Genomic DNA, 21,065 nt, shown 5'->3' on the forward strand with positions numbered 1-21,065 from the left:
TACAAGTATTAACATGCGCCATAATTCCGCAATATACAATACAACAACCTAAATGTATTTCATTATCACAACTTAAAATACGTGTACACAAGTAAACTTTACAGTAGCACTAAAAAATAATACGAATACTCGCAAAAGATTTAAATTATATTCATATAGCTTCTTTTATAAGATTTCTTTTTCTGCTCAAACTTTATCGTTATGTATCTTGCGTGCAGTTACGTAGGGTTGGAAGCCATTCTTGTTCGCTTTGTAGAGCACGGTGTACTCGTAGCCATCGGCAGAGATGAAACTGTAACCACCACGATATTCCACCGGTTTCACGGTCGCTACAACCTTATCGCTCGCCTCCTCACGATTGTCACTTATCACATTTTGGGTGTTGTTGTATTTAATGTCTTCGGTGCGCGATTGGCCATTCTCTGTTTGGAAACTGTAAACCATATTTAAGACAGAGAGAGAGGAGATGAAAGTAGCAACCCGTTAGTTTTTTCTATATAAATCATAATTCTATAAGCGAAATATTTCTAGTGAATTTCCAAAATTAATTTAAGAAGTCTGTTAATTTGTGTTTGTCGCTATCCAGCAAAATGATATCATAATCCGAATATAAACAAACATTTCATATAGAGCGAAAATAATTTGCATAAAAGAAAGAAAGGCACACAGCCAATGCTTGATAAGAAAGAAAGCAAGAATTCTTAATGAACTGATTTATTTGCTTTAATAAGTTGTTGTTTTTGCTCGCCTGATTTTTTATGTACACTCACCCGAAATGCAATAACTGTTCGCCATTTTCCCGACTTTCGATGACCATCGCATGCAGGGTTTGCGCGATCAAAATCAGGGCAATGATGTAGATCTGTGATAAAAGAAAAAATCTCATTGTCAGTAACTTTTTATTCTCATCTGAAATTCGAGTGAGTCATTTCGCTTTGTTGTTTAATTGCGCAACAAAAACTGGGATTGCTTATTTGTTTAGTTTCCTGTGACATCTTAATTACGCTTTATTAATCCATTTTTAGTCTTTAATAGGAATATGCTTTTAAGAATTTGATTACTGGTTATAACATAAATTTTTGAAAATATTTTTCGTATGAAGGTTAATTATATAATGGCAATCCTATTGACCAAATGAACGGGTTTTGCAGAAAGTGAAGTACGTTGTTTTTAACTTAACTAATTAGTAACGGCTTTGTTAAGAAATATTAATTCTTTGGTGGGTAATTTACACACCAAAACGCAATTTTAAGTATGCCACTGATGTTTAACACTTCAGTTTTGATATAATTTTTTCCAATTAAATAAATTATATCATCGTCATTTGACATTGTCAGATTAACATGCTTTAGGTTAAACATGCATCATTTTGTTGGATAGGTAGGTAAAGTAGCTGTCTGACGACACACCAAGGTCATTAAATGCCCCATTTTGAAACCACTGGGACTAAAATACCCTCCCCTGTTCTTCTGATAAAGTTCATCAGTACAAAATGTTTTAACAGTGCAATTTTCAAAACGTCGTCGGGAAACCTTCGGCCAATAGATGCGATTCTTTTCCTATAAAAAGCTTTGCATTCCCAAATTCGCATTCGCCTTATATGGTGCTCCTAGCCTACTGGCGTATCTGCCAATAAGACAGTGATCTGTTCGCACTCCTACTAGAATTCTTATATCATTCCTTTTGAATTTTACAAGTCGGCATGCAATCAATCTTTCACTAACTTTGATGAAACTCTAAGAGAGATTTCCCAAACGCCTGGCTATCTTCATATATAAATATATAGTATCCCTTGTTGTGAGCAAACTCTTTGTTAAGACAAGAAGACTTTCTTTAATTGCTATTATCTCCGCTTGGAAGACACTGTAGTGGTCTGGCAGACGAATTGCGATTTTGGTAAATAAAGCTAAAAAGACACCACTTCCCGATTGATCATAAAGTTTGAACCCATATCTGTATATGCTTATCCCTGCGTCCCTGTCCACATCATCCCTTTCACACTCTTTTCTGGAAAAGAACGCAATATTGGGGACCGAATTTAAGTTCAATTAGTTTAGTGCCTGACTTGCCGTTATTCTAATACCTCTGATGCAAATACTAACAGCTCTTTGTATGCTTTCCGTACGCCATTTTCGTTTCGTAAGTGACCCTCTCTTATTACCAGTAAACATGTGTCTTAAAAGTGAATTCGTTCCGGTTCAGCAGCGATTCGCAAATGAATTATCGGTCCATGTTTCTTCGAAAACAGCGTGGTACCCATAATAACTTATCCCTTAACTTCAAAATTACCGAAACGAAATCGAAACCGTTGTTTGCTGATGTTCATCTTTGATACGTGCTCGGAGAATACCGATTCAAGAAAACACGAAACTTTCTAAAAAGTTTTTTTGGTACTCCACGAAATGTAGATTCCTAAAGCCATCTATTGGAGAAATAGTAGATTTCTTTTTACAAGACCTATTTAATGTTGTCTTTCAGAAACATATGTCAAAGATTTGGCATGGAACTAAGCCCATAAATCTATTTGTTTAGTTAGTTTGCCAAATTTTTTATTGATGCCTGGATGGTGGGAATAAAAAGGCTGACCTATGTCTTCACTAATTCCCATTTATAAATTGTACTATTATTAAAACGTTTTTTGTTTTTACTTACCATTTGGACCTTCATTTTCACGTAAAATTTAATCAAAATTAAATTTTTTTTCTCAAAATATACAGTAAATCTCTGAGAACTTCTGATCACTATTCCTTGTTTTTATCGATCAGCACTTTTAAGCACTTCACTCTGAAGAAATGCGCTTGAATGATGTGTTCTCCTTAAGTTTTGCAATCAAACTAAACTAGTTCGTTTCATTAAGCGACTCTAAAAAGTGTTAGACAGGTAAACTTGCGTTCTCAACTTTTTTATACGCACACACACATAATCGTACAAAATACCGCTTAAATATTTGCCTTTTCTTAAGAAATGTGTTCGTATGATTGTGTTGTGTATGTGTGTCTTTTCTTTTGTTTTGACTTCACTTAGAGCTTATGCTAATGAGCAAGAGCATAAGCTACCAATGGATGGATCATTTAAACCGGCGAAATACAATAATAATAGATTACGTCATTATTTATTGGACAAGTTTCTCCAGACTGGCCACAATACATGTAGAGGCGGAGAGATTCGCAAACAGAGAAAAAGATAATACAAGAAACAACAAATTCAAATGATCATCCACACATTTTTCAAGAGCATAGAAAGAAAACAAAAGATTTGCGAAATGCCAATTGTGTTTGAAGTTTCCCGTTTGTAAATACAATTGCTTACAATGTGTCTGAGAACTGAAAACAATACATTTATTGGCTCAAGCATTAGGGTGACGAAATTTCATCCCAAAACAATAAAATGAAATAATATCAAAATGTCATTGAAAATCGGTGGTGTATTTCAAGAGAGTTTAGAAATCGTTATTATTATTTCCCATTAAATTCTCTATGTGTTTCTTAAGAAATTGTCTCAACTTACTTTTCGTACACTTTCATTAGAAGGACTCCACTTATACAATTTATTTTGATATATGACGGATTATGGCAGTTTGATCTCCCATTGAAGATAACAAAACTGCATAAAACTTATTTCAAATAAGTTATTATTTTTAAAATGATCTATAATATAAATTACATGGTTATTTAATATTTTACAAGGTCAATGAACAAATTCTCATCAGACAAAGTCAAAACTCCCCGAATGTTTCAGATATGTAAATATTTTAGTAAATATCATACGTTTATTGAAGCGACTAAATAATTGCTCATTAATTTTCGAGTCTCACCATACTTCCACATCGTACGAGTAAACTATTGTGTTCGCTTATTGATAGACATTTTTCTTACTATTTATTTATATTTGTAAAAGTAAATGTTGGTATTTACTTACGTTAAAATTTATTGTTTTCATTTGTTTGTTTTCGTTAAATCTGCTAATTTATGTCCAAATCGAATATTGAACAAATGTGTACAGAAATTCGTTTATCAACGACTGACTTATGGCGTCGTTATTGCGTAAATTGATTGTTGAAGCGCAACTACTCTTATTTGTGGCATTTTCGTATTGTCTAATATTGGAAAATCAATTAATTATTTTAACTTAACTGAGCGTCTATTCACAAACAAATTGATTAACCTTTTGGCGTTGAAAGCGTGTGAAAAGCAAGTGAGAGAATCTACATATATTGGTTCATGAAAATAAAAGAGAATTCAACTCAATATATGGACGTTTTTAATATTTTTACCCTAAACTGGGTATACAAATTTGTCACGAAAATCTGTATCGGAAACCCTAACAAATATATATATAAATCCTCGTGACGAGCTGAGTCGATTTAACCCTGTCCGTCTGTATATCTACGAAATAGTCCCAGATATCGATCTAAAATTTTGAACATGTTCTTTACTCTTCGGAACCGCCGATATCGGACCACTATATCATACCAACCCCATTCGAGAAATTTTGCATGGGCTATTGACCAAGGCAACGGTGCAATCTCTGAAGAAATTGTTCAGATAGAATCATTAGAGCATGTAGCTACCTTACAAGCTGTCCGATGAAAGTTTTTGTAAGGAATCTCTTGTATTTGTGAAGGGTATTTAGTTAACGTTTTTCTTGTTTTTTCTTCCTTTTTACAATTGAACATAAATATCCTGCAAAATATAATCAAATACATATCTCCTAAATTTCGGAAGCAGAGACCATTAAGAAAGCCTGTTGTGTTATGTCGATAGGTGCTTTTGAGTTGACCGTTGTTGGTCCGATAAAAAAGCTAGTCTGTTCCGCTTACTTAGATCTAAATATAGTTGGAAAAGACGAATATATATATTTGCAAGCAGCATACGTGGAGGATGGAATCATGTGCAGAAGTTCACGCAAGTGAGGAAAGTTCTCTGATGCCATTCTGCCATTCACTTGGGAGTGGCCAGAAACGATTCTTTTACATATGACTCAAGCAGCTCACGACTTCCGGTCTTTGACCAAGTATCCTCTGGGTAGCCTAAGAACATCCGTTTGAAGGCGAGTTAAAGTGAGAAGGCGAAACATCCCCACCGCAGGGTTGTGCGATGGGTTTGGGACCCGCCACGTAAAAAATCTTACCAATAAAAATTAACAATCAGCCTCGGATGAGTGACCCCCCTTTTGATGACGACCATGGCAAACGAAATAAGGGCATGCACCTGGAATGTCCGGTCCCTTAATTGGGAAGGTGCCGCTGCCCAGCTTGCCATATAAAGGAGCGCAAGTTTGGTGTGGGATTCGTGGTGGGATAGAGACTCCCCAAATGGGTTGAGGCTGATCGACTTCGCCGGGGCCCGAAATATGATTATCTGTACTACTAGATTCCAGCACAAGAAAATACATCAAGCTAACTGGCTGTCTCCGAATCGAAAAGCCACCAACCAGATCGATCATGTTGTGATAGACGGAAGACACGTCTCCAGTATTCTAGACGTGCGTACGCTCCGAGGTCTTAACATCGACTCGGACCACTATCTTGTTGCAGCCAAGATTTGCACCCGCCTCTGTGCAGCAAAAAACGCACGTCAACAAACACAAGGAAGGTTCGACATCGAAAAACTGCAATCACAACAGACAGTCGATTTTCTACTCAGCTTGCACTCCTGCTCTCTGAGAGCAATTGTCAACAACTCGGTATAAGGGAACTGTGAGACGCCATTTCAAACTCCTTACAGCTGCAACCAAACCATTGGTTTCCGGAAAGTGCAAAAGAACAGCTGCTACGACGAGGTGCCGTGTCGCAGCGGAGAGAAAACAGACTACCTACCTCGCAACGTTAGGACCGACCACAACACGTGAGGGATGGGATAGATACCGAAAGTTGAAGAGGGAAGCGAGACGCATTTGTAGACAGGGGTAATGCTCGAAAATTGTACGAAAAAATGCGGCGGCTTACAAAAGATTTCAAGACCGGAGCATACTCTTGTAGAACCCCCAAAGGTGATCTAGTGACCGATGCCCAGAGTATACTTAAATTATGGAGGGAACACTACTCCAGCCTGCTGAATGGCAGTGAACGCACAACTACAGGAGAAGGAGAACCCGATTCCCCAATCGATGACGTTGGAGCAGACGTTCCATTGCCCGACCATGAAGAAGTTCGAATAGCAATTGCCCGCCTGAAGAACAACAAAGCGGCAGAGGCCGACGGATTGCCGGCCGAGCTATTCAAACACGGAGGCGAAGAACTGGTAAGGAGCATGCATCAGCTTCTTTGTAAAATATGGTCGGACGAAAGCATGCCCAACGATTGGAATTTAAGTGTACTATGCCCAATCCATAAAAAAGGAGACCCCACAATCTGCGCCAACTACCGTGGGATTAGCCTCCTAAACATCGCATATAAGGTTCTATCGAGCGTATTGTGTGAAAGATTAAAGCCCACCGTCAACAAACTGATTGGACCTTATCAGTGTAGCTGCAGACCTGGAAAATCAACAACCGACCAGATATTCACCATGCGCCAAATCTTGGAAAAGACCCGTGAAAGAAGAATCGACACACACCACCTATTCGTCGATTTCAAAGCTGCTTTCGACAGCACGAAAAAGAGCTGCCTTTATGCCGCGATGTCTGAATTTGGTATCCCCGCAAAACTAATACGGCTGTGTAAACTGACGTTGAGTAACACCAAAAGCTCCGTCAGGATTGGGAAAGACCTCTTCGAGCTGTTCGAGGTTTCCGACAAGGCGACTCCCTATCGTGCGACTTCTTCAACCTGCTTCTGGAGAAAATAGTTCGAGCTGCAGAACTAAATAGAGAAGGTACCATCTTCTATAAGAGTGTACAGCTGCTGGCGTATGCTAATGATATTGATATCATCGGCCTCAACACCCGCGCCGTTAGTTCTGCTTTCTCCAGACTGGACAAGGAAGCACAGAAAATGGGTCTGGCAGTGAACGAGGGCAAAACGAAATATCTCCTGTCATCAAACAAACAGTCGTCGCACTCGCGACTTGGCTCTCACGCCACTGCTGACAGTCATAACTTTGAAAGTGTAGATAACACCACCAACAATGTCAGCCTGGAAATCCAACGCAGGATTGCTCTTGCCAACAGGTGCTACTTCGGACTGAGTAGGCAATTGAAAAGTAAAGTCCTCTCTCGACGAACAAAAGCTAAACTGTATAAGTCGCTCATAATTCCCGTCCTGCTGTATGGTGCAGAGGCTTGGGCGATGACAACAACCAATGAGTCGACGTTACGAGTTTTCGAGAGAAAAATTCTGCGAAAGATTTATGGTCCTTTGCGCATTGGCCACGGGGAATATCGCAATCGATGGAACGATGAACTGTACGAGATATACGACGACATTGACATAGTTAAGAAGAAGAAGAAGAGCCCGAAAGTAAACATTAGTGGACTATATAGATGTCAGTTCATAATGAGCCGAATTCAAAAAAAGGTGTTCGCGCACGAAGCATTTACAGCAAACCGTTGCCTGTTTTTTCAGAAAAACTGAATATATCGCAACCATACCACTAGAACAATTCATAACAGTAAACCGAAGACGGATTTCTCTTCACCACGAAATTGAGAGCGCTCATACATCAACTGAAACAACTGCATTTTCGAATACTCAAAACATCAATTTCATGAGTCGTACACCGTAGTTCTGAAGAGATTATCAATCAATAAAATTTGCTTTTGTTCTCTCTCCGCAAATATAAAAAGCAACCTACGTATTACGATGGGAAACACTTTAGGCACGGATTATATTTGTCATACACCTTTTTGCACGAAAACTACGTTTTATAAAGAAAAACTTTTTTTTTAACTCAACATTTAATTAAAAGTTTTTTACTTTATTATTTAAATCATTATTTTTTTTATTATCGTTACTAAAAAAAAGTGATCAAACGAAGGTATACTAAATTTCATGTAATCATCACCTTATGAACGTATAATAACTGTTAACTACTTATTTATTTATATGAACAAAATTGAAATCCTAATAAAGATAACCAGGATTTGGAGCAGGTGGGCCACCACCTCCATTGCAGCTAGAAGGACAGCCACCGCCACCGCCATTAGGACAACCGCTACCGCTATCACCACCATCACCAGGATGTCCGCCACCAGCAGCAATCTTATCCAATGCATCTTGTATCTCTGGCGGTATCGGTGGTGGTGTGGGCAAATGATCGCCTTGCGGTTGAAACCCATTCTCATCGGCTGTGTAGGTGACAAGGAATGATTGACCCTCCGGGCTGGTGTAGGAGAAGGAGCCCTCCGCAGTTAAAACTGCATTACAAGGATCATCGGCGTTTTTCACATAACCGGACTCCTGTGCATTAATGCCGTTACCGGTTTCATATTCGTACTACAATTATAATTTGAAAATTAATTCACAATTATTTTTGAAGCTCTAATTTGCCGTGTTTACTTGATATGAACCGTCGATGTTAACTTTGGACTCCAATTTGATGATTGGTATCTCAGAACCAGCACCGGGTGCACCACCACCACCACCGCCACCAAAAGAACCACCACCACCGCTCGGCGGCGGATACGAATAGCCTCCACTAGGTGGTGCTGGTGGTCTTGGTGGCGGTGCCGGTGGACCACCTTTTGGATAACCACGTGGTACCGCCAAAGCGCTCCCGAAAAAGCAACAAATCACAACTGTCAACTATAACGCAGATTTAAGAAAAAATTTACTATTACTATAACACCAAAAGTATCACTATTTTTTACAACAAACACACCTGCACGCTTGGCATACTTATTGAAGAGCTCCTTGCTCTGTTTATCTATTTTGCTGAAAAAAGAGTTATGAAAAGTCGCACCGCTGCCAACTACCGAAATTGCACTGACTTGAGCAACTAGTGGGGATTTGATTTTATAAACTAAGACACCCCAGCCACACTTTTATGCTTTAGATGAATTACACCGATTGATTGATCCTCACGCACCAAAGGTCAGCTGGAGGCTAGTAAAGCAGACGAAGAAGTTCGGAAACTGGTAAAGACATTAACACTGAGAAAATTATGTTTTTATCAAGATTATCAAAAGACTTCTAAACGGTTCGAAATCAGTGATGTTTTAGCTTTTGGTGGCAAAGTTGTCTTATTGGTCATCTCATGAAGTTAATTATTTTTTGCATAGTTTCTTGATGAGTTTGCATTTAGTTAAGGGATCGTCTCAGTTTAACACTCCGAATAATCCTATTTATTGTATCCTAAGTCATTCAGTTATGGTTGTGAGTTTTTTCATAGTTGGGAAATCCTCTTAAAGCTCATAACATAAAAAATAGGGAAGAAGTTGACCTCCACAGTTCGTAATTATAAGTATAGCTGAGGCTCTAAACATCTTTTCTGGATCAGTTTAAAACGTTATAATAGATGAAAACAGGATCCATTTGGATAGTTAAGAACAATGTTGCATTGTGAGATCTTTTGGTGACATTCTACACTTTATTCACAAGATTTTAGTCACTTCGAAATTTTCCTATTTCCGCAAGAAATCGTTGCTCCGATTAATGTTTCGGAAAAAATTTTAATTCGATTTAAAACTTTATGTGAAAATCGAGCAAGCATATTATATAAATATTCCTCTCAGTGTATTATGGTTGTTTAACAGATTATGATGAAATATATATATATACATATATATATAAATGAACCAGAATACAGATGAAGTAATACAATGATTATCAAAGCATACTCTTCGACACTCTTCTAGCACGCCACATTTACAATCATCAAAGTGAGCATGCGTGAACGATATGAAACCGACCGATATTACGATGCGCTTCAAATACATACACTAAGTGATTACATTAATTTGTCTGCCTTGAAAATAGAGCTTCAAATTCGCACAAAAAATAGATGCACGCGCTTGTGTCTTTGATTGCTGTTTGACTGCGCGTCTACCTTCACTGTGGAAATCTGGAAAATTCATCAAGGATGTGTCTTAAGGTAAAATAAAAACGAAAATCAATTGCTAAATTTCTATTTCTAACGATTATGGTAAAATATAATTAATTAAAAGAATTTAGTTTGAAAGAGATTGAGAGAAATACTCTTTAACTTATGTAGCACATACCACGTGGCAAATTACGCGAATTATGTATTCATTGTAATTAAAAATCGACAGTCACTAATTCTAACAAATGATAAATAGCTAGCCATGCAAATGATCCTACCCTTTCAACGGTACATCAACTCACCCCATTTTTTTCTAATGCTCGCCTCAGTTAATCGCTTAAAGCAACAATACCCACTGCGCCACTAGCAACTCTCAAATTTAATTAAAAACCATTTAAAGTAACGCATTTAGTTGGCTAATTTTTAGTGTTGCCAGATAAAAAAATTAACAAACACTGGGCATTGCAAAAATATTTTAAACATTTATTTTCAAAAATTTCTTAGCATATTAATATTTCTTAACATTGGCCTTTGAAAGGATGAAATTTTATACTGCAATATTATTTTTCTTTCGCTTATAGTACTAGTCACCAATTCTCTTCAGGTTTGTGAAATGTTGTTTGTATACAACGTAACCTAACAATCTAATTACATATTGAGCCATTTATAATACGTTGTCGAAAAGTCTTGCGCTGAAAGCGCGTAGTTCTAGTTTTATTCATCGCATAGGGTCATGCTATACCTTTTTGGAAAGCTCATTTCACGCGCTAACACGTGTTTGATTGATTGTCGTGTCTTTTAAGTCCTTCGCGAGTTATAGCGTCGCAAACATGGAGCAAAATAAAGAGAAAATACGGCATATTTTACAGTAGTACTACGATAAAGGCAAAAATGCATCTCAAGCCGCCAATAAAAATTGTGCAGTTTATGGACACGATACAGTTTCCATTTCCACCGCACAACGATGGTTTCAACGTTTTCGTTCTGGTGTAGAGGTGCTCCGGAAGGCCTGTCGTCGAAAATTGCGATAAAATCGCTGAATTGGTCGAAAGAGACCGGCATAGTAGCAGCCGTAGCATCGGTCAAGAGCTGGGAATGAGTCATCAGAAATTCATTTCAATTTCAATAAAAAAAAAAAATCAATAAAAAATACCGCAAGACTTTTTTGACAAACCATTATTAAGTTCAGAAGGAAACGTCGGAAACTCTGCAAGATATATCGTATATATGATCAGCATGAGAAACTGAGTCGATTAAAGTCAAGTTTTGGCATGGAAATTTTTTTCATTTACTAAATATTTTTTGACCTTTAAGAAAACAAAGGAATGTATAAGTATTTTGAAACTAAATTGAAAGTAAATTTCGAAACTGAGGTCTAAAGTATTTGAATTCTTCTCTAATTACATTTACTATAATATATGGATCAAATCAATTGTCCACTTTTATTTAAAGTCTAAAAACTTTAAAAATGATGAAATGTTAGTTAAATATAAATAAAAAGGTGGCAAGTCTACATCATCAGTCAAAGCAATCAGTCTACATCAGCAGCACCTGCAACCCAGCATTGTATACCTTTCTACTGTCAGCAAGCTCAACACAGCACGTACGTGCCCCTCTGAATATGCCGTATAACCGAATAACCACCATACGATCAACAAAACAACAACTCGCTCCCTTCTGCAGCCCACGGTATGCAATGCGTATCGCTAATGCACAATGAGTGTAATTTCTACGCCTGTTCGCTGTCCTGTAGCTTAGACTTGGAGTCCTTACATACACGTTTTAAGCCAATGAACATCTATTAACTTTCTGCCAGCATGTCAATGTGTGGCGCCAAGTCCTTTCCCAACTCCATTCTGCGAGTTTTCTTCATGCGTTCGAAAGCAGCAAGTACATATCCAACATTTAGATGGGCAATTTGAAATCGCATTTGTTGGTGTGTTTGCGTAAGTGCGTAGAGCGTAGAGCGTAAAACGGCAAAGAAGCTCAGTGAGTCGAAATAATGATGACATGACGAACTTGTCCTACTTACTTGTATCACAAGGAAACAGTTGGCGTTTTCCCAGCTTACCGCAGGGCAGATATTAAGATTAGCTAGTCGATGATGGTGGTAGTTACAAAAAAATGTCGATAACTTAAATGTTTTTTTTATTTATTTTGGAAAAACGTAAAATGTAGACTTACCTCTGAAGGTGTGGGTTTATAAAAAGTTTATTAAATATTTTCAAAAAAATATTATGTTTTTTAAAGACATTGAGAAATACTTATATTTTCATTATATGTGTATAGTGAATTAAAGATTTGGATTAATATTTCATATAATACAGAATATAAAATGTAAATAATTAGTTCCAGTAGTTTCTTTTGAAAACAGGCAATTTAAGTTCAATTTTCGCGATACTAGACATCTTTGAGATCCGTCGCTATTTTGTGATATCTTGAAATTCGCAAGAAGAAAATAATAGCGTTGAATTTTAGCAGAACAATTTTATACAAAAGGATTATCACTAATATGATACCGATAAAAAATGATTTTTGGTGAAAGAAATTCGTATTCACAAATTCATATACCTGATTATTGTCATAACCAGCGATTAGTTCTCAAATAATTTGGCTGTGAACGGAGTTAATATTCCACGAATCTTTTACATAGCACCTATAAAAATCTCTCTAACCGCTGAACCAACCTGGTCGTTATTGTTCAAACATCAGGTCTATACTTAGTGAAAACGTTTCGGGAGTAAAGTGAACCGGATGTTCGAAAATCCTGATTTTAGTTATATGGTCAACCAAATTTAATTTTAGGTTTAGCTTTAGTGCTTAGTTATGGCACTTTATAAGTTTTCGGTTAATGGCGTTTTGTGGGCGTGGTAGTGATCCAATTACGCCCATCTACGAACTGGTAATTTTTTTGTGCACTAAGGAACCCACATACCAAGTTTCATCAAGATATCTCAATTTTTACTCAAGTTACAACTCGCACGGACGGACAGACAGACAGTCACCCGGATTTCAACTCGTCTCGTCATCCTGATCATTTATATATACATACTTCTGTGATCAAATTGAAAGGGGAATTTTAATTTACTTTTTAATTAATACTTCGCGTGTTTTTCGGTAAATTTTTAAAGTTTGTAGTGTTAGTGACATTTATGCTAAATTTCACGTCAAAATATTGATTAGTATTTGAGATATGCGTCGTTTTGTGAGGCTCTAAAAGTGAATTCCTCCATTTTTACTACATATGTCTGAATTTATTGAACAAAGAAGTGCGATAATGCGCCATCTCATGCTGCATTGGTTATTCGTGATCATTTCGCCACATTTTCAACTAATATCGTGCCGCAACCATCGCATTCGCCTGATTTACCTTCTTGTAAGTTCTGGCTATTTAACAAATTCAAATGACCACTCCGATGACACCGTTTTGGCACAATTGAGAATATAAAAGCTGAATCGAAAAAGGCGCTGACCTGATCACGACGGAGGATTTTTTCAAGTGCTATGATGGCTGGAAAATTTGTTGGAGATGAAATGGACAAAATTCACCTTTCAATTTGGTATATAACCCCATAGCTTAGTATTTTAGAATTTTCACCATGAAAAATTGTGTGTTTCCATTGAAATCACGACTACGGAATTGTTGAAAATGTTGCCGAAGGGTTTCGAGAAGTCTACTTTATCACGAACACAAGTAAATGGGTAGCTTGAATCATTCAGTGCCTCACCTCTGTTATTTACGACACCATCAAAAGTAAAAACGTTTATCCTACTTCAATCCTTATTCTTCCCGATTCTTATTTACTTAGTTTCCATTCTTTTCACAACGATGTATGACCAATATGGCATATGACTAGTGCAAATTATAACTTTTAATACAGCTAACATTTCTAAGTCAGCATCTACAAAAAATTACAGTTTTTTATAATTTTTTGATTCATCATCAACTTGACTATTTTTTTCAACACCGCTTGAAACAGTGCTAAACGATGTCAACGCTATCTTAAACTGCTAATCGTCACGGGAATTCGTCCAACTGACGTCCTGCTGCCCTGTCATTGCAAAACTTTGTTACGCACTTTACGTGGACATACATCTAACCCCTTAACTAACCACACTAAGCATCTGACGCACCACCCAGCAAGTACCTTGCAACACCAACACCAACACCAACACCGCCACCCGAACAACAACATCAACAGTGTACAAGTCATCCCAAACGAAAGGCAAAACTAGTAAACACCCTCAACAGAATGGTGTAGTCGGTGTTTGTACACTTGCCACGCACCAACATCACCGGCCGAGAAACCAACAATTGTTGGTCCTGAAAATTCATTTCGAAAATTTTGCACGCACTCGTTGCGCCGCCGCACAAGCTGTCATATTTCGCTTGCCACAGCAGAGCAGATTGTTTTTGTTGTTCTAAATTTGTATAGTTTTTGAATTTTGCTGAAATTTTATGAAAAGGCCATTATGAAGTGTATTTGCACGCATTAAATATGAAAGCAAATTCGATACGTATTAGCTTCGCCGCCCAAAAGCAGCGCTGAGTGGGCTAATGCTCGTTGGCTATAGCGAAGGGTGCATTCTGATGCTTGTCGAGGGTGCACGGCGCACGGGTGTACATTTATGGTTATGATTGTGGTTGCGAATAGATTAAGTTGTTGCTAAATAAACAAAGGCCAGCAAATACACTTGGCGCGCTCATATCCACACACAAACATGCATACGGACGACCGGTGCATATGTGTTTGTGTGTGTCCGTTTATTAAACTATTAGATGTGAAAAATGATAAATTAGCCCGGTGACACCCTCAAAGCAAGCGCTGACAAACACAATATGCGTTAAGCGCAAATACATAGGGTTTAGCATGGAGTAGGTGTAGTCCAGCCCGCAGCGCCTGCAACAGCTTGTGAAAAGCAACAACTGTGCTGGCCAACATGTTTGTCAAGCAGTAGCGTCTTGATAACGATCAATTCTACATCGAAACCAAATGCTTAGAATGAAAATGCTTTAGATTTAGCAACAAAAAGTGATTAGCATACGAAGTGGATTTTTCGACTTTATTCTGCTGATATCGTTTGCTGATAAATTAATTTAATTTTTTTTGCTCATGATGCACTCAGCTTCATCAGTTCGCCCGCTCGTTACTGTAGTGCAATAAATGCACATATGTTTATGTATTTGAACATTCATCTCATTAGTGTTCCATCAGATAGAAAATCGCCGAACCAACTAGCTGGGTGAATAGATGAGACAGAGATTAATCTTTTTATACCTTGCATTGCGTATTGATTTACTTCCAACATGTTTTTCTGGATCCATAAAAGAACCTTTTCATTCCTCGATTTCTCGCACCCGTTACTTAGAAAGTTGGTGCGTTTGGTTTCACTGATCCCAAAAACTGGAGCCGTTGATTTACATACGATTCTCTTGAGCCGATTTTTTCAAAAATAAAATCATTCGCTATAGACGGGGACAGGTAGTAACTATTTGATTCCATGTTCGGACTAAAAGACGGATGCATAAAAACCTTCCAACCAATCTCCGGGAGCTTCTGGCAAGTCACTATCAATCTGTGTGGCCTGGCATTGTCCTGGTCGAACACTGTTTCTGGCTTCTGAGCTATTGCTTCCTTCAAACGGTCCAATTGTTGGCAATGCAGGCCCGTACAAAGAACGAGATGATTTTCTGCAAATCCTACCCAAAATACAACGCACAATCTTTCTAACCGTCAATCCTGGGTTGACCACCGCTTGCGCCGGCTCACTGCGATTCTACAATAACAACGACCATCCACTTTAGAAACGAATCGATATCTTTCCTATTGAGCAGCAATTCTCAGATGGAAGTTTCTTTGCGTTTACGTGTCCACGACATCAGTTAACACTCCGATCTTAAACCTTCTGCGAGTACCTTGTTTCCGATGTCATTCTTGTCAGGAAGCTTCTCAAAGTTTTCACACCTAACTTTTCGTTTTTCGTTAAGTAGAGAAAGTACATTCTTACATAACCGGTTTATTTTTATCGAGAATCGACAGTTTCCATTGAACACTTTTATATAAAAAATATTTTAAAGATTTTAAAATATTATTGTAGTCATTGTAGAAAGTTCTATGTAAAGATGCTATTTTTATGTCTAAAAACACTAAAAACCCTAAACTTGAAGATAATCGATCTAATTTTTTGAAGGAGTCTCCCAAATCAAGACTTAACGCCGGTATTTCTGACAAATCATTTCCTGAAAGACTAAGATATCCTCCATAAATATAATAAAAATCATAACTTTGAATAACTAAGATGAAAAAAGTAGAACTAGGACTTTGCCAAATCAAATATCATAGGCTTTTAATGGTTTTCCATGGTACTAAAGTCCAAATTAGCACTCTTTCTACTGACCACTTTCTGGTTACCTCAAAACATGCAGCTGCATCATTAGTATTAAGTTTTTCATTCAAAATAGATAAACTGATGCTAAATGAGTTCACCAGCGCCACCAATGATGCGCACCACACAATCTTCCACCTGCAAACCATCAAAACCCTTTAAGTACTTAATTAAAAACCTAAATAACGCAACCAGATGTACTCGTAATGCTAAAGTAATTTTTAACCCAACAAAAATATTATAAAACAAGCAAACACCAAAACAATCACAACCAACCCAATCCACCACATACCAACCCTACAAGCATGCTTACGAGTATTATATCAAAGCGCGGGCTACACACAAAAGTGATAGGCATTTTTGGAAAGCGAGTGGCGCGTGCGGTGTGACCTGAAACACATGTTTTTCGGGATTTGCAGATTTACGCACAGCAACAACACAACTTGAATGACAACGAAAAGGGCACGAGCCATCGACGATACAGTGATTTGAATGGAAATGAATTTTGTTGCTGTCTCCCTGCTTGGTTGATGGCCGTTGCGTGGCCTTCAAAACGATATGTCACTTATGACTATTGCGGTCGCAGTGGTTGCAATAGCGCCGGCTCGATTGACTTCGGCTGCATGAAAAGTTTTGCGAGACTAGTAGATAGTTCGTGCGTACAACAACACAATGATAGAGGAGGCGGTTCATTATTAGATGTGTTATGAAAACGTGCTTGCAATGAGGTGAAGCCAAGGCTTGTTTACAATACAGGGGCGGTCGATATCACTGACGGGCATAGGCGGTAGAAAATAGCGCCTTCCACAACATATCGAACTTTTTTAAAGAAATATATTCCTTCAATTACAATATCCTTCCTCATAATAACTTAATTTTTTTTTGCGTACATCACATCCTCCCAAGAAAAGCTAATTTAATACAGAGTCATATAATCAATTTCGACAGGAAGAAATCGTATACTTTAAGACTTCCGTTTATCGATAGGTTTTTAGTTGTTTTGCGTTTATGGGTATTATTCAGAAATTTATTTTCCCGATGTATAACTGTTGCGGTATATAGACTTTCGGCTATCGTAAGCTGACTGTCGATTTTTAAAGTAAATCCACAGTTCGGGCATTCGAAAATATTAAGAATTTAGTTATCACAAAAATTTGCCCAGTTTCTAGTCAAAGTCTCTTCCTCACCAGACTACCACAAACTCCTTTGCGTTGCTCTTCAGTAAAAATTCTTCTCCTACAACCCAATATTATTTCGAAGATACATACCATTTTAGTCTTATAGAATAAGTCATTACTCATAGAATATAAGGAAAGTAAAAGGGAACCGAATATAAAATCGAAAATTCTAGTGAACAATTTGAGAGCCAGAGGAATACTCTTCTATCTAAAAATATGAAACTGGATGAATGTGAAGTGACTTACCCCCGGTACCGGTTATCTTGGCTCCGTTCCTGGAAATCACGACCAACCCTAAACTCAACCGCAAACAAATGCGAAAATAAAGGCATTAGATTGATTATGTATGCGGGGAGGGGTTGTAGTGTAGACTCATGTATGAAAGTATGTGCAGTGGATGCGATTTGTACAGCATAGCTAAGCATATTATGAAAACAACAAAACCCATGCATTGTACACACACACACACACGTTAAAATGAAAGCAAAACATTGCAATAACATTGACACTCGATCGTTTAATTTCAATTAGAAACCTCTTTACGCTCGAAACAAAGCGCTTCGCAAAATGATAAGCAGGGGAGGAACGGCCGGGATAACACCAATTGCGAAAAGCCAAAATGCTCAACCTTCCAAGTACGTGGCGCAAGAACAACAAGAGTGGCAAGCAAGAACAACAACAAAACTACGTGCATACATACATAAGTAGCGACAAATGATTGTGTGTTGCAGATAGTGAACGCGTGAATGAATGGGTGAGTGGACATTGTTGAGTAGAGGCGTGCAACACTTGCTCTATGGCTTAGCGCGTGGCACGACATGATGTTGCACTTGCTGCTTGCTGCCAAACAACCACCGCCGAACCATGTTTCGGTGCGGATGAAACCGTTTGACTGACTGTTGGCAGTCAGTGTTTGGTGTTGTTTGATTCTGCGGATTTTGTTGTTGTTGCGCATGTAGTTGTTGTGCGACTTGAATTCGGATGTTGGCTGTTAGGGCATGCCGTAGCAAGCAGTCAAATGTTGGGAATTCTTGCACTTGTCACCAACTGCGGAACTAAAGTGATGCGCAGACCGCTAGCCGCGGCAGAACGGAGCGCCGCAAAGCGAACACGAAACATCCTAATATCGTAATTCTAAGCAAGAAACTTTGATAGCTATGGTGCATAGGATAAGGGCAATTGCCGGGCATTTAGTGATTCTGCAAGCTGCCAAGGGTCGCGCAAATGTGTTGTCGAACACGTGGTCGGCAGGAGAAATGAGCAGCTAGCAGCGCAGCGGAAACGCATTGATATAAAAGCCAAGGACATTCCCAATTGGAACGCAGAATCAAATCAGAACGCAAACAGCATGCACGATAGTCCTTCTCGGATCTCTTATAAAGTTTAGAAATTTTTGATTTCATTTATTTTCGCGTTTCGAAAAAAATATTCTTAACTAAAATTTTCGTGAGAAAAATGTTGCCAGCGTTATCGAGCAATAGTGCACATCAACTACATTTGGATAACAACAACAGCGCATCACATCAACAGCAGCAACAACAAGCATTGGAGCACTCTCAACAGCAGCAGCAACAGCAACGCTCCAACAAACGCAGCGCCAGCATGATATTTCGCATCGAACACCTGCTGCCAAGCACCAGTCGCGGACCACCACCCAATGTACCTACTTCAAGCGAACATCTAATGAGTGATCGACAGTCACCGACATACACGATATCCACTGGCGCTACCAGCAGCACTTCCACCACAACTACCGCCAAGCGTGCCAAGCAACGAGCTACTTGTAACGGTGTGCTCCTGTCACTATTCACGCCGAAGGATACGTTATCCGAGGCCATACCAACATATGCGCTGATGAGCGCTGGTAACATGACGGGCAGTGAGCAGCCCGTTATGGCATATTGCACGCTCTCTGAAGGTGTGTTGCGCATGAGTCCGGAACTCTTGCGACGCATAAAGCTCTCGGAGGACATACATAGTTATAATGCGCTGTTCGAATTGCAACCGGGTGGTGCGGTGCATGTGCGTACCGTGCGCGATGTGGCGCGTGATGAGGAACTCGTGGCGTGGTTTGGCGAAGAGATTGCTCTGCTGATGTCCATACCATTTCTGACGCCGCTAAATATTCAAGGTAGGTGTTGCTGCAACATATTCTCTTTAGAAAAACAAAATTGAAAAAGTATCAAAAAGGCTAACTTAAACTTGTTCATAACCTCTTTAAGGCAATAAACGCTACACTTGTCATCTCTGTCAACTAACTTTTGAAACACCCAATCCGTTAAAGATTCATTTGGCTCTCGGCTGCGGTCGCCACTCCATGGACATACTCTGGATACGCTTACACTACGCGCTGAAAGCAACTAGCTATACACAACATCATCGACAGTTATTCGCAACCTCGACGACACTAAGTGCAACCCAAACGCCGCTCTTAAAGCACTCGCCAAGTGCCGCTCCTTCGAGCACTTCGTCAATCTCACCCGCGTCATCGCCACAACCCGCATCGCTGGCACAGCCAACCACAGCGCAGGCCCAGCCACAACATCAACCACAAGTACAACGTTTGTCTGCCTTTAAACCCGTCCCTCCATCCATAGCATTCACCGCCGCCGTATCGACGAGCTCCTTTAGCAACCCACACTCACACACCAGCACTGCTGTGAGCCCCAGCACAGCACTGTCGTACCTGCCACCGATCGCCTCTGTTGGTGGTACTTTGTCCCATATGCGCCTACTACAGCCGAGTAGCAGTATAGGCATGGGCCCCACAAATTCTCTAAATGCTGCTGCACAAATCGAAGCGATCGTTAGCAATATGGGCGCCTCGAAACAGGGTCATCTCTGCATCTACTGCGGCAAAGTATATTCTCGGAAGTATGGTCTGAAAATTCATATTCGCACACATACAGGCTTCAAGCCGCTCAAGTGTAAGTTCTGTCTGCGCCCCTTCGGTGATCCAAGTAACTTGAATAAACACGTTCGCTTACATCTGCAATCCAACGTAAGCAATGCGCCAGTTGAGGGGTACAAATGCACGCTGTGCAACAAAACATTGGCAAGAAGGCGCGATCTCCAGCGTCATATTGAATCGCGGCACTCCGGCGATGGGGGCAGCTCCTGATATAGCAATTCAATGCACAGTCTTTGGGGTTGGCTTAGAAAGCTTAAAAAATTTGTGATAGTAGTAATAAATTGTTTAAGAAATATTGAAATACTATACTCTTATGAAGATAATTGTTTCCGAATTTTCACTTATATGTTTTAATGTTTACTGTTTTGGTAATGGTGTCCCTTGGAAGAAGAGCCAGTTGTATTTCATCACTTAGGGTTTTCTTCTTCATACCTTCTCTCTGCCAAACCATTCTTCTGTCATTTGAAGCGTTATATTTAGCTGCTTGATTGACTGCTACGTATAACGGTGTGAGATCCAGCACCTTTCAGTGCTGCTGTCGGGGAGGAACGCATTGCGTCCGATGCGCAGATGCAGGCAAATCGTTGGAGCATCGAGTTTAAGTCCTATCAAAGTTTGCGAAGCTTTTGAGGCCCATGCTACTGGATCATAAGTAATAATCGGCATTAC

The 21,065-nt window shown here is 39.1% G+C and overlaps 3 protein-coding genes across 3 annotated transcripts; 1 reads left to right on the plus strand and 2 right to left on the minus strand.

Annotated features, from left to right (window-relative positions):
• Positions 1-2,813, minus strand: LOC120778194 (endocuticle structural glycoprotein SgAbd-5). Its single transcript, XM_040109938.1, has 3 exons — positions 2,653-2,813; positions 771-862; positions 1-433 (listed from the first exon to the last, which is right to left on the minus strand). The coding sequence occupies exons 1-3, from the start codon at positions 2,665-2,667 to the stop codon at positions 187-189; spliced, it is 354 nt and encodes a 117-aa protein (XP_039965872.1). The 5' UTR covers positions 2,668-2,813; the 3' UTR covers positions 1-186.
• Positions 2,814-8,002: 5,189 nt separating this feature from the next.
• On the minus strand, positions 8,003-8,774 carry LOC120776891 (endocuticle structural glycoprotein SgAbd-8). The gene is made up of 3 exons (XM_040107948.1): positions 8,760-8,774; positions 8,438-8,683; positions 8,003-8,374 (listed from the first exon to the last, which is right to left on the minus strand). The coding sequence occupies exons 1-3, from the start codon at positions 8,772-8,774 to the stop codon at positions 8,003-8,005; spliced, it is 633 nt and encodes a 210-aa protein (XP_039963882.1).
• Positions 8,775-18,940: 10,166 nt separating this feature from the next.
• LOC120776894 (protein snail) lies at positions 18,941-20,606 on the plus strand. The gene is made up of 2 exons (XM_040107956.1): positions 18,941-19,616; positions 19,708-20,606. The coding sequence occupies exons 1-2, from the start codon at positions 18,941-18,943 to the stop codon at positions 20,604-20,606; spliced, it is 1,575 nt and encodes a 524-aa protein (XP_039963890.1).
• The last annotated feature ends 459 nt before the right edge of the window (positions 20,607-21,065 follow it).

This window comes from Bactrocera tryoni, chromosome 5 (genome assembly GCF_016617805.1).
Source record: "Bactrocera tryoni isolate S06 chromosome 5, CSIRO_BtryS06_freeze2, whole genome shotgun sequence".
Lineage (NCBI taxonomy): Eukaryota > Metazoa > Arthropoda > Insecta > Diptera > Tephritidae > Bactrocera > Bactrocera tryoni.